Source organism: Chamaea fasciata, unplaced genomic scaffold (assembly GCF_029207755.1).
Source record: "Chamaea fasciata isolate MVZ Bird 193981 ecotype frontalis unplaced genomic scaffold, bChaFas1.0.hap1 SCAF_15, whole genome shotgun sequence".
Classification (NCBI taxonomy): Eukaryota; Metazoa; Chordata; class Aves; order Passeriformes; family Sylviidae; genus Chamaea; species Chamaea fasciata.
Window position 1 is genome coordinate 14755150 of NW_027094100.1, and position 13081 is coordinate 14768230.

The window sequence follows — 13081 nt, forward strand, 5'->3', positions numbered from 1 at the left end:
ATGCAGCGAGGGGGGGGTCTGTCCGTTCCCCCCCTTCCAGCTGCAGCGCGCCGCGGACCCGCGCAGCGAAGCCTTCCCCCGCGCTCCCTACCTGGCTGTCAGCTAGGTAACTGAAGACGAAGGAGGAGAGATCCTCGTCGAGCAGAGAGCTGCAATCCGGCCCCGGCTCCGCCATCTTCCACCTCCGGCTGGGGCTGAGCACCGAGCATGCAGCAGGCGCGGCGGCGGGAGCCGGGCGGCCGGCGGGGCGGGGAGCGCGGAGCGCCGGGGCGGAGCCGCCCGCAGCCCCCGCCCGCAGCCCCCGCCCGCAGCCCCCGCCCGCAGCCCCCGCCCGCAGCCCCCGCCCGCAGCCCCCGCCCGCAGCCCCCGCCCGCAGCCCCCGCCCGCAGCCCCCGCCCGCAGCCCCCGCCCGCGGCTGCGGGAGCCCGGCACGGCTGGGGGGGATCGCTGCGAGGGAGAGCCCCCAGGGATTTGCGGGCACGCGTGGGACACCGCTTGGTGTGTCCCTTGCAAGTGCCACCCCGTCAAAAGTGGGGGTGCCCAGCAGCAGCCGCTGCCGCTGCGCGGCCCCCTGGGTGGCTCTGAGTTTGGATGTGTAAGCGCTGGGTGCAGCGTGTCAGAGCAAGGGGGAGCATCCAGGCTCTCTCTGAGGCTTTTAAAGTGCGCAGTAGTTTCTGCAGGAGCACTTTCCCCGGGGACACGCACACAGGGGGAGCCCACTTCGAGCAATGCCACTGCACGCACCTTGAAACTGCCAGCGTTTAAAAGTGGGAGCACCCAACTGCACCTCTCAACAGTCCCCAGATCACCTCATGTGGAGATACAAAAACCCTGAGAGGCGCAGTTGGGCCAGGGGTCACTTCCAGGCTCTGTGGGTCTGCATTGAAGTGGGACCAGGGGACTGCAGTGAAGAGTGAAAAGGAGCAAAAGATCTTCTGATTTTCCTTGTTTTCACTCCAGCTGCCGCTGTGAGCATCTTGATGTCACGCACGTCATCTTTCTGTCTGGGGTTTTGAGGCGTATCCTAAAAGCCCTTTCAGAAATAATTAATGATGGGACCAAAAATCTCACGAATGTTCTATTTACTTACCCGTAGCAATTACATGGGAAAGAGCAGGGCTTGGCACTGCAGCCTGAATTAGCAGATACACAACCAAGTGGCAACACCTGCAGCCTAATGGCTCCAGAGCCTTGAATCCCCCCAGACCACCTAGACAGGTCTGCAGGGTCACTGTAAAGAGCTGATGGAGCAAAGTGATGTGGAGCTGTTGGGGTGGGGAGCTCTGTGCCAGGCTCTGAGGGGTGAACAGAAAGTGCTTCTTCCTCTGGCAGGAAAGGCCCACTGCCCACTCATGTTCTCCTTGCCATTGTTTCAAAGGCAGAGCTGTTTCCAGCCACTCTTTTAATTCCCTCTGGCCTCCCTTTGGTTCAGGACATGTTGTGAACACCATGCAATGTAGTGACACTGGATTTTCCCTGATGGTCCCAAGCCTTGCTCCAAAGGGAGATGTCAGGGACAGCTCCTGTTGTGTCACACTGATGAGAGCTGCAGGCAGGGTGGCCTGACTGCTGGGATGGGACAAAGCAACTCTAACTCATTGCTGTGCACTCTAGTATTAATTACTGTTATCAAGTGCCAAAACACTTACCCAAGGTGCTTTTCCGGCTGCCCTGCCAGCAGTGAAACTTCTCTTCCCATGGGTGGGAGGCCTGGGCCCTGGAATGCCCTGCCAGGATTCCCAGCTGTAGCTCGCAGCGGGCACAGCACAGTCAGCAGGGCCAAGGAAGGAAATTGCCTTGCTCTGGGGCATGTGCAATCCCTTGAAGACTGAGACTCAAATTCCCAGGTGACCAGCGATCTGACATGCATTCCTTTCTTTGCAGAAAATGCAAGTGATGAAGGCTACAGCAGTGATGAAGATGAGCTGAGAACAGAAGGGATGTTTGCCCCACCAGAGCAAAAAGCAGGGCTGGAAGGCCTCACCCCCAGAGTAGTCCTTTGGGAGGAATTTGTTGCACAAAAGGCGAGGTTTGCACTTGAGTATCTCGTGATTTCCTTTGCACCAGCTGCACTCAAGTAGGAAGTAACATTCGTGGGAATTACTTGAGAATTGTCATTCGAAAATCAAGCTGTGCATAGCTGGGTTTTTCGGAAATACCTTTTTCCTTCTGGCCCGTGTGCAAACACATCCTCCTCCCTTGCTTTCTAACCCGGAGAGATGAGCCCTTCCCAGCCTCCAGTGGTCACAGCCTGCAGGACACCCACCCTGGCTGCAGCCACCCCCAGGCGTGGAGGAGCATGAGGAAAGCAAAGCCCAGCCTGCACTGCCCCATTTCTCCTCTGAACAGACAGGTTAAGGCTTCTTCCAGCCCTGCAGGCAAAACTGGATGTGACAATGGGGCCAGGCTGCCCTTGTGGCAGGAGGGTGACAGAGGACAGCGGAGCGCAGTGGGGGCTTCTTGGCCAAGTGGATTTTCTGCTGCTTCTGGGTTTCAGTGGGATCCTGTGGGATGAAGAGCAGTTGCTCACGGGGCTGCAAGTTGACGTTAACCTGCCCAACTTCAGCTCCTGACTGCTCTGGACTTTTGCACAGTCCAAGCATTTTTCTGTGCCTTTTGGTTCTTTTCACCTATGAAATGGAGATCACACCACTTTCCCTGTGCCCTGCAGTTCCTGGAGGAACTGGTTGAATAACACTCATAAAAAGGCCTTCGGAAGCACCAGGAGAGAGGCGAAGGAGGACAAGATGTTTTAAGTGGTGTTGTCTCCACCTTCTCAGAAGCCAGTCATGTGGCAGCCACTGAAACACCTGCGGTGGGCAGAGATGGTGTCTGGAATGCCGTGGTGTGAATGGGACATCACATTGCCCGTGTCACACACCCTGCCCTGTGCACAGGAGCCGGGCAGCTCTGCCATGTGCTGCTCACAGCTCTCCTCCTCAACCAGACCCTGAGCTTTGACAGCAGGGCAGCTGCCAGAGCTCCAACTTCTGTATTTATGGGCTCAAAGAGGCGTCAGGAGCTCTGGAGCAGAGTTAGGCCCCCTGTGCCCACCCTGGCCTGAGCAGCTCCGTGGCACCGCGCCGCTGCCGCAGCAGCAGCAGCAGCAGCAACCCGATGCTCAGCCCGGAGGGGCTGGGGATAACATTACCGAGGTAAAATATAACAGGAAAAGCTCGCAAATGTCCTTTCAAAACAACAGCGAGTGAGTAATGTCATTGGGCCAGCGGTCAGCAGGGGACAGGGTTTGAAGGTAGCCTGAGCCTGCCAAAGGCCAGGCGCGGGACAGCGGCGGGAGCCAATGAGCTCCGGCTGGGCAGGAGCCACCCCGGCCCCGCGGCCGCCCGCCCTCTCTCTCACGTTGCAGCTGCCTCTGTTTGTGGACGGCAAAATGTTGTAAGGAGCGGGCAGTGAGAGGCAGCGGCAAATGGGGCTCCTCCGGGTTACAACATCCCCGGCCGCCGGCGGGTCCCCGCCAGCCCCCCGCCTGGTGACACTCTCCGCTTGGCACTCGCCTGAAATGCAGCCCCAGGGGGGGATTGGCGTGGTGGCCGCTCTCGCCGGGGGCCGGGGAAAGGCTCTGAGGGCTGTGAGCCGGTGAGCTGGGGGCAGCTGAAGGGGAAGGTGTCCCCAGGCTCCCGCAGAGCCCTCCCCTGCAGCGCTCTCCATTCACGCCGGCTGCTCCCCGCGGGGCACAGCGCTCGGCGCTGCCGTGCCCTGGGTTTCGCTGACTTTCTCTGCCTGGCTCCTCTCCACGAGCTCTGCTTTTTCCCTTCCCCGCAGCCCTGCTCAGCGCTCGGCTCAGCCTCATCCTTCACCTGAAGTCACGAGCGCAGGGACAGAGTGCTGCTTTCCCTCCGCGCTTTCTGTGCCTCATTAGCTGTGTGCACCTGGGAGCTCCTGCCTCCTCCTCCTCCTCCTCCTCCTCCTCAGCTGGTGACAGGAGGGCTCCGTTACGCTTCGTGGTCAGCAGGGAGTGAAAGTCTGATGTCCTCTCTGCCACAGGGCCGAGGGAGTGGCCCCTGGGGCTGGAGGCCCCTAGGAAACAAAAGCAGATTTTGAAGGCAAGTGGGTGCTGCGTGGGCTCCTGGCTCTGAGGTCCAGCTTGTCCAGGGAGCAGGGCTGAGCCTCTGGTAGTTCAAAGGTTGCCATTCCTGCTCCAGATTCCCTTGGCATCATTGTGTTGTCCCACTGTGCCAGCAAAGCCCTCCTGCAGGCACACCTGGACACCATGGACACTGCCTGTGCTGTGGCAGAGCCCCCCAGGCCCCTCTCCTGGAGGGGTCCCTCCCTACCCTGGGCCACCTGCCAGGCTCTCTGCAGCTCTTTCCCTGGAGCACAGACTGCTGCAGCTCCCTCAGAGGAGCCTGGGGCCAGCACCGAGGGCTGGGGGGATGCACCCGTGCGGGGGGATGTTGTACAGGGCTCCAGCCTGCCCCATCCTGCAGCCTGCTCCTCTCCCAAACTGCAGCCTGCAGCGTGCTGTGGAGGAAAATCCACACGGTTACTGCAGAGGAAAACCTAGGAGGAGACAAATGTGGTGGCAAAGGAGCAAGAAGGGGGTTTTGTGGATGCATGGTTGAAACAGATGGGAACTTCCCGCAGCAAGAGGCAGAGCCCAGGCAGCGGAGGGTAGGGAAGGCTCCCTCATGATGGCTCACGCTGCCCACCAGCTGTGTGGGCTGAGCAGGGGACCAGGATGCCCATTGACTCCTTATGGCACTTTCAGTGACTCATTTGTCCAAGGAAGCAGCACACCCACAGCAGCTGAAGCAGCCTGTCCTCCTCCCCAGGCTGCTCTGGCACAGCAGGGCCAGCCGGCCCCTTCTGCCTGGGGATGAGAGGCTGGCAGCAGCCCAGGGCACTCGGCTCATCCTATGCCTCGCTTCATTTGGGGGAAAGAACACGCTGTCAGAGACCTTGCACTGCTCCTTCTGCACTGCCTGACATCCCAGCCTGCAGCCCCAGCCTTCCCCTTGCTGTTGCAGGGTGGGTGTCCCCCTGTGCTGCCCCAGAGCAGCCTGGCACAGGGCACCAGCCAGCCATGGGACTGGCACCATCCGCTTCGTGTCCCTCGTGTCCCTTTCACCCTGCCTGAGCTCGGCTTTCCCACAGCTCTGGCAGGTCTCACACTGTGCCGGCAGTGTCTGTCACAGCCCATCCATGTCACCCCACTGGCCTCTCGCTGCCCCCCGTGCCTCATCCCTGCCTGTTCAGCTGCCTTGAGTGCCAGTGGTGCTGCCTGGGCTCCCTTCACTGCCCATCCCTGTCTGGCAGGACAGCACCAGGAGCTGAGGTGTCTCCTGAATTCCCACCATCCTGCTGCCAGCTGCTCCCGGGAGGAGTGAGGGGCATTGTGGTGGCTGGCTGAGACCCAGGCTGGCCTCGTCCTCCTCTGCTGATGGCTCCGAGCAGGGCAACTCCTCCTGCCTCGCCCTGGAGGCTGCTCAGAGTCTGGGTGCATCTCTTCCTTTCTCTGTTTTAACTGCCTCATCCCTGCTCACCAGAGCAGGTCCTGATCCTCCTGCACCAGCAGAGCTGGCCAAGGCAGTGAGCAGTGAAGGGAGACGTTTTGGATCTGCAGCACTGCTGAGCAAGGACTTACTGTTCCCCAAGCAGCTGTTGCTGGCAGGGATGTCCATGGGCATCTCCTGGCTCGTGACTCCCAGCCTGCCAGGCTGGCTCTGTCTGTCTCTGGGCCTCCATCCCGCAGCACCCCCTCCTCCCTTGTCACCAACTGTCCTCTGAGCAGCCCCCACAGTGACTGGCCACCACTGTCCCCAGCTCCTGTAGCCCTGGCTGGGCACGAGTGGTGGGAAGGGGCTGGTGCTCAGCTCCTGGCACCCCCTGAGCACAGACACTGCTGTTAGAGCAGAAACCCCTCTGCAGGTGTTCCCCCCTTGCCAGGCTGGTGAGCAAAGCCACCCTCAGCACTTTGGGGAGCTGGGGGTTCAGTGGGGCTGGATGCTGGGGGTGGGCAGCAGGCACTGATGCACTCCCAGCCCTGTGCAGACACTGCTCTGCTGCTCCTCGGCAGTGTCTCCCTGAGCAGGAGACACTTCAGCTCCAGCCAGTGCTATAAATAAACCCACATTCTTTTATCCCGCCAAATAGGTTCTCATTGATTTTACCTATTCCTCCTGCTCCCCCTCAATCCCTCTGGAAGGTGAAGTCAGCTGTGGAGGAGCTTGGGGAGCCGCCAACCCGGCTGGGGAAATGCCACCCCCTCCAGCCCCTCTTCCTGGGAATAGCTGCTCTCCCCTGGTTCTCTCTCTCTGAGCAGCCGGCACCACTGGAGGAGAGGAAACGAAGCTCCCTGGTGGAAGTTTGCCGGCTGATTATTTATTCATGTCCTGACAGTGCAATCGCCGGCAGCCAGGCAGCCCCTGAGCCCCAGGAGAAGGAGGAGGAGGAGGAGGATGGAGAGCTCTGCTGCTGGGGCTTTCTTGCCGAGGAGCTCGGGGTGAGCTGACGCGGCTTTGGTGTCGGGCTGCTTTGGTTTCCCATGGCTGAGATAAACCAATTCCAGAGACCCCGGGAAGTGCTGAGGGCTGGTCCCAGGGTGGCCCCCGGTCCCTTGTGTCTGGTGGCAGCTGTGGGGCTCAGCCCCCGCTCAGAACAGGCAGTGTTTGGATGCTGACTTGCTGCAAGCAGCTCTTCTGCACACACAGGAGCTCCCCGTGCAGGGATAGCAACAGAAATAATGCAGCAAATCACAGCTCGCACAGCCTCCCTGGCACTTGAAAGCATCTCGAGAGCTTAAAAAGCTGCAAGATGCTCTCATCCCCATCCTTTCCTTTCTCCTGTGCTTTGGGCCCCCCTTCCAGAGGACGGGGGGGGGGGGGGGGGGGAGCATCAATTTCCCCGGCAACGGGGCCCGGGCTGCGCTCGGCGGGCGCTGCCCGCACGGTGCGGGAGGCAGGGCAGCCTCGTGCTGCCCGAGCGGGGCTCCGGCTGACTCATCGCCATGCAGTATGCAATTACCACGGCAAGTGCAGGCCCCTGCTGTTCCGCACAGGTATCTGTGTCAGCCAGGGCTATTTCCAGCTCTTCCCCGCACTCCCGGCTCCGGCGAGAGGTAAGAACACAGCCGCCTCGCTCCTCCGCCTGCCACAGGGATGGATGGGCACGAGTTTCCCAGGAGCGGAGAGCATGGAGTTGAGGGGGGGGGGGGTGGTTTGGAGATGGCATCCCAACAGCCCGAATTGCACAACTGGGGGAGGAGGAGAGAGCGGTGTGCCGTTCATTCACTGCCCACGCGTTCCGTGGTGTTGAGGGCGCAGGCTCGGGGGCTCGGAGCGGTGGGACGGGGCACAAGGCAGGATTTAGCGCTGTTATTATTAGCGGCGCTGGTGGCGCTGGGAAAGGAGCGGCAGGGATGGGATAAAGCACAGTTTGAGAAACGCTCTGGCCTGGAAAGGCAGGGGAGGGGAGGGATAACGGGAGGGCAGCAGCGAGCGGCAGCGCCTTTCCCTGGCCGAGCAGGTAAGCGGGAGCTGCGCGGGGCAGCGACTCTGCCTCCCCATCTGCACACCGACTGCCTGCCGTTCCCCACCGAGCTGTTGAGCCGGACTGCGCTCAGAGAGTGAGGTTTTTGGATTCCCAAAATGTTTGCCTAAGGTTTTGCTGGCTGCTTTTCCCGCTGGTTGCCGTGAGCTGGAAGCGGGGAAAGTTCAGGTGTTGGGCACGGCCTGGACAAGCTCTGAGCGAGGATGCAGCCCTCCAGCCTCAAGCCTCGATCGTGGCAGGGGTTTTTCAGCTGGGGCTGGAGCTGCAGCCCAGTGCCCATGGCCATGGGCATAGGCAGATGTGCCCACATCGCACCAGTGCTCGGACTGGGAAGGACTGGTGTGCCTTCCTGGGAAGCCTGGGCGGGGTGAGTCTGCCCAGGGGGAGCAAGCCCAGCCTTGCACAGCCTTTGGGGGTTTTCCCGAGGTGCTGGAGGTTTGCTCACCTTCATCTGGAGGCTGCAATGTGGGAGAAGCCTCCATATGTTGTGCAGATGTGCCTGGCACGGGCCTGCCCAGGGTTGGTGACACGGCGGATGTGTGACATCCCCAGGGTGTGGGCTGTGTGTCAGGGGACATTCCGTGTCCATTCTCACTGCTCATTCTCACACTGAGCTGTGTTCACCACCCAGCTGGGCTGGGCTGGCCAGGCCTGCTGGGGGCAGGCGTAGGGGATAATGGGAAAAGAAAGGATGGACACATCCAAGGGCTGGGAGGGCTCTGTGCCTCAACATCCCTTTGGCCTTTGCCTGACCTGTGCCCAACAAAGCCCAGCCTGGGAGAGGGTGAGGCCACGGCCAGACCTGTGCTCAGCATGCCAGGCTGAGAACAACACCCAGTGCCTTCATCCTTCCCACACCCGTCAGCACAGGAGAACTGCCCCAGTATTTCACTGGAAAAATCACATTAATCATCCGCAGCACTGCCTCCCTGGCCTTTGTCACAGTTTGGTGCCCCAGCACCAGCTTTAAAAGCATTATTTATTTTTAATAAAAGCTGATCTAAAGAGCGGCGTTGGCGGGATGACAAAAATAAAAATGCAGTGGTTGTCACAACTGTCAGCATCCCTGGGAATGGGGTCTGGCAGTGCTCGGCTGCCCTTCCCTCCAGCCTGAGTGGCTGCACAGGAAAGGAGGAAGCAGCCAGCAGCACGTGCCTTGGGCAGCCTCTGTGCCAGGAAAGCAGCTCCTGCTCCTTATTCTAACACACAGCTGCACTTCTCTGGTGTATTTGTAATTTTCTAAACGTTTAGTAACTTTAATTTCATTTACTGCATGAATAAATGAGCAAATAGGACATATACAAATGTGGGGAAGTAAATTAGCTTAAGTCCCTTCATTAAAAGAACTATGTGTTATTAAAACATCTGTGTTGCAACGTGCTGATATCACATTAGCAACAGGAATAAGAAATCCTGTTTATCCCCACCAAAGTAGATTTTCAGGGCATGGATCTGGCAGGGCTGAGGCTGTAAACCACAGTGCCTGGCAGCATCTCCATTTCCCCAGGGAGCCGTGGAGAGTCACGGGGCAGCATTCCATGTCCCGGGCTCCAGGGCGAGCTGGGAGCTTCATCCCTTGGCTGTCCCTGGAAAAGTCTGCCCGTACTGCCCAGCCCCACGGCGGGGTCCATCGGGCAGGGGGAGAGGGAAGTGTGCAGGAGTTGTGCAGGAATTGTGCAGGAAGGATGCGGGAAGGATGCAGGAAGCACACCTCGCTCACTTCCTGACCATCTCTCTTCTCTTTCCATCACTTTTCCTTCTGGCAGACGGGAACAAAGCTTGGCTGGAGGCGCAGGGAGGAGCCCACCCCAGCTCCTGCACATCTCTGCTGCTGCGGCTCTGCCTGCACGGGTTTCTCTCCAGAGCAGGGTCAGGGTGCTGCACCGGGGCTCCTGTCAAGCTCAGGTTTCTCCCTGGCTTTTCCAAAGGAGCTCCATGCGCAGAGCCCCGTGAGCAGCAGGGTTTGAATGCTGCCTGGCCCAGGCAGAGCACAGCCATGGCTGGGACAAAACAAAACCAGCATTCACGGGCGGTCATTTAAATTCCCAGCAGCTGTTCCCTCCCAGCACGCTCAGGTCTGCCCTCCTTTGCTGTCCTCAGGCACTTCCAGGGACGTTTTCCTGCGTGCTAGGGGAGCAAGTTCACCCATGGCCAGCATCCCTCCTCCTCCTCCTGCTCCTGCCTGATGAAAACAAGCCCTGGTGCGGTGGCACTGCCTGGTTCAGTGGGTCATTGAGGGCCAGCGGGGTGGCAGGACACCCCAGGGCCACCGGCACCCCCAGCCCCTGCCCTGCATGTCCCACAGCCGCCTCCCTGGCTCCAGCTCATCCCCTTTTCCTGCCTGAGTCCCTGAGGCCAAACCAGGCTGTGTGGGAATCTGCCCAGCCTGTCTCCATCACCTCCCCACAGGGCTGCAGGGGGAGAAGCCTCAGGGATGGGGCTGCGGGTCAGGCGCAGCCACAGCAGCGCGAGCTGGGGCTGAGCGCTGCCCTAAGCGCGGCTCACACGAGGATGGAATTGCTGGGACACATGTTTTGGTGTGGTTGGGCTCAAGCCCAGCCCTGCCTTGCCGTGGGGCAGGCAGGGGCACGCCAGGCACGGCGGCAGGAGCCGGCACACTGCAGTTCTCAGCCCCAGCCTGGAGCCGGGGCTGAAACGCTGCCTGCAGCCCCGGCACGGCTGCGAGCACAAATGAGTTTAGTGGCCTCAATTTAATTCCCATTTGGACACGGTGGGGAAAAAAAAATAATATAAAAAGAGGGAGAAGAGCAGAATCCTGGCGCTGAGATGGGGAGGGTGAGCCACAGACACGTGGGCCTGAGCCCTGGGGGAAAGGAGGCTGTGCTGGCAGCAGGGATGGGTGGCACAGGGACGGCAAAAGGGTTGTCACTCCCACTGGATGTGCCCAGTTCCCGCAGCTGGAGCCAGCAGAGTGAGGGAGCACCAAGCACGGGGCTCCCCCATGCCAGGAAATCTATGGACTGCCAGGACAGTTCCCCTCTCTCCCTCCTCTCCTCAGCCAGGATGTCCCTGGGGCTGGAGCAGACCCAGCCGAGGGAAGGCTGGCAGAGGGAAGGTGCCACTTCAAGCCCTCAGGAGCCAGGGCTCCGATTTCAAAAAAATAAAGTGAGGTTTTCATCTGTATTTGCTTAGCGAGGTAATGACTTTATTTCTGATTTGATGCTCTTGTCCCTTGATGACTCAGGCACGGAAAGGGAGAGCTGATAAGAGTGAAGAGGCCCGGCCAGAGGGATGCTGGTGGCGGCTCTGTGCCTGGCATTCCCCACCTGGATCCCTTCCAGGTGATTCCAGAAATGCTGTCAGCTCTGGGAGCTGGACTGTGGGCATGGGGAGGGCAGCAGCTCCAGGAGATGAAAGCAGCAGCAGCCAGCCCTGATAAGAGCTGAGCTCTGCCCCGTTATGGCTGTGGGGAAGGCACAAAGAAGAGCACAAGGTATTCCATACTTGGCCTGACCTGCCTGGATCACCCTGTGCCTCTGGCCTCATCCTCTTTGGGAGAAACAAACCTCTCTGGTGGGGAGGAGTTATTCCCCCTCCCTGACATCCCTCTGTGCCCACCCCACACCCCTGGGTGACTGCTGGGGCCTGGTAGGCAGCAGAGAATGCCTCTCCTTGGAGGATTTAATCACTCCCGGGCAACCCAACTCCATTCCTTCAGCACAAGAAAGAAACTGATGTGTTTTGCCCGAGGGAACTGCTTTAGATTGGGAGAGCAATCCCACTGCACCCAGTTCCCCCCAGCCTGAACAAGAAGCTGGGAAACAGACCCGTTTTCTTTGCTGAGGAGGAGGTTTCTCTTCTCCCCCATCACTTGTTCCAAGTTTGCCAGTCCCACGGAGACACGAGCAGAGCTCTGAGCAGCTGCAGGGTTAACATCTCAGCTCTTCCAAATAAATAGAAAATGACCCAGTTTCTTTATTTTCCTCTTTTCCCAAAGTCCAAACACCCAAAAAAATGAGATGGTAAGTGGAAGCCACAAATAGATTTCATGTATCCTGGCAGAGCTGGGAGATGAAAGCAGGGAAAACAGCTCCCGCTCAGACCTGGGAATGGTGCAGCACATCTTGCCAGGGGTTACTTTCCCTGGGTCAACAAAGCAAGAGAGGCTTTGGGTCTTGATTCCAGCTCAAATCCTCATCCCTGGGGGACCAGGCTCTTCCCAAGCTCTCCCGAGTGCTGCCTCGTTCAGAGCATTAAGGTGAGTGGCAGAACGTGCCCAGCCTTCAACTATTCCTATCACGTCCCATCTGGAGACAGAAATCTGCCTGCTGGCTTTACAATTAAAATTGAAATGATTTGATTATGGGGCTTCATTAGTAAAAACAAACACCAGGCAGCCTCCCTCCCTCTCCCCCCACATCCCCGCCCAGCCGTTCCTGCCCGGGGCTGTTTTAGGTAAATCCCGGCCGGGATGCGGTCGGGCTCACAAAAGGCTTCGTGTCTGCAGCGTGTAGCTCCTGTCGGGAGCAGCGTGGAAGAGGCAGATTTTAGACCCACAAATCTCCTCCTTTGGGCAGGGCTGAAGGAACAGCCTTGAAGGGCTGTGTGGAGTGCCCGACACAGCGAGGCCTTGAGGGGAGCAGGATGTTTTCCAGCCCCTCTGGATGGCTGCAGACCTTACCAAGGGGGTTCCCACAGCTCTTGGGGTTCCTGGCTGGACTCCATCCCCTTCATTCTGCGAGTCTTTGCAATGGGGGGCGTTTGCACCTCCACACCAACCTGGCCTTGTGGTTGCTGGCTCTGTTTTCCCTCCCTGCAGCTGGTGCATCCCACGGGAAGGGCTGAGCAGGAGCAGGCACGGAGCAGGCTGCCCGTGGTGTGTGCAGATGCTCCAGTCCCCAAAGCATTGGCAGTTCTGGGGGATGTAATCCAATTAACACTTGGGGAACAGGCTGTGCAGGCTGGGAGAGGAGGAATGCCAATGAAGGAGGGCTGGGGAATGCTGCTGGGTTAGGGGGCACTCCCCTGGCTGCTCCCTTTCTCCAGTAGTGACAGCACAGGGGGAATGGCCTCAAACTGACAGAGAGAAGGGTTGGGTTAGATATCAGGAAAAAACTGAAGTGTCACCGAGGCAGTGGCACTAACAGCATTGCTGTCCTACCCGGGCTTGCCTTGTGGGCTAAATCTTTAACCAGATCAAGGGTTTAACTTTATCAGTAGCTGGAAAAACGTGGCACCACTTCCTTGGGGCAAAGTATCTTGAGCGCTGCAGAAATCCCTTTTCCTGGGCCTCACTCTGCAGCTCCTTTGGCATGGGGACCCCTGGGACCCTCTGGAACAGGGAGCACCCTGTGCCCCATGCCAGGCCTGGGCTCCCACCTGCTTTTCCCTCCAAAATCACGATTTGCACAGCCCCCAGAGCTGGCACTTCCCCTGGCAGGGTGTACCTGGTCATGGATTGCCCTCCTGGTGGGCAGTGCAGGAGGGAAGCCACCACCGGAGCAGAGGCTTCTGTGTCCCCTCAGGGGAGCCCCCCCAAAATCCCCCTGCCAGCCCCAGCAGCTCCCCAGCCCTGGAAAACCTTGCACATCCCCTGCCCAGAGCAGGAAGA

At 59.3% G+C, this 13081-nt stretch overlaps 1 protein-coding gene across 1 annotated transcript in view; it reads right to left on the reverse strand.

The window, feature by feature from the left end:
- The window catches only part of PPARGC1B (PPARG coactivator 1 beta), a 44386-nt gene extending 44210 nt beyond the window's left edge, over positions 1-176 (reverse strand). The window contains exon 1 of the mRNA XM_066196892.1: positions 92-176. Within this exon, the coding sequence (XP_066052989.1) occupies positions 92-175 (84 nt within the window). The 5' untranslated portion in view covers position 176. The remainder of the gene's footprint in view (positions 1-91) is intronic.
- Between the last annotated feature and the right edge of the window lie 12905 nt (positions 177-13081).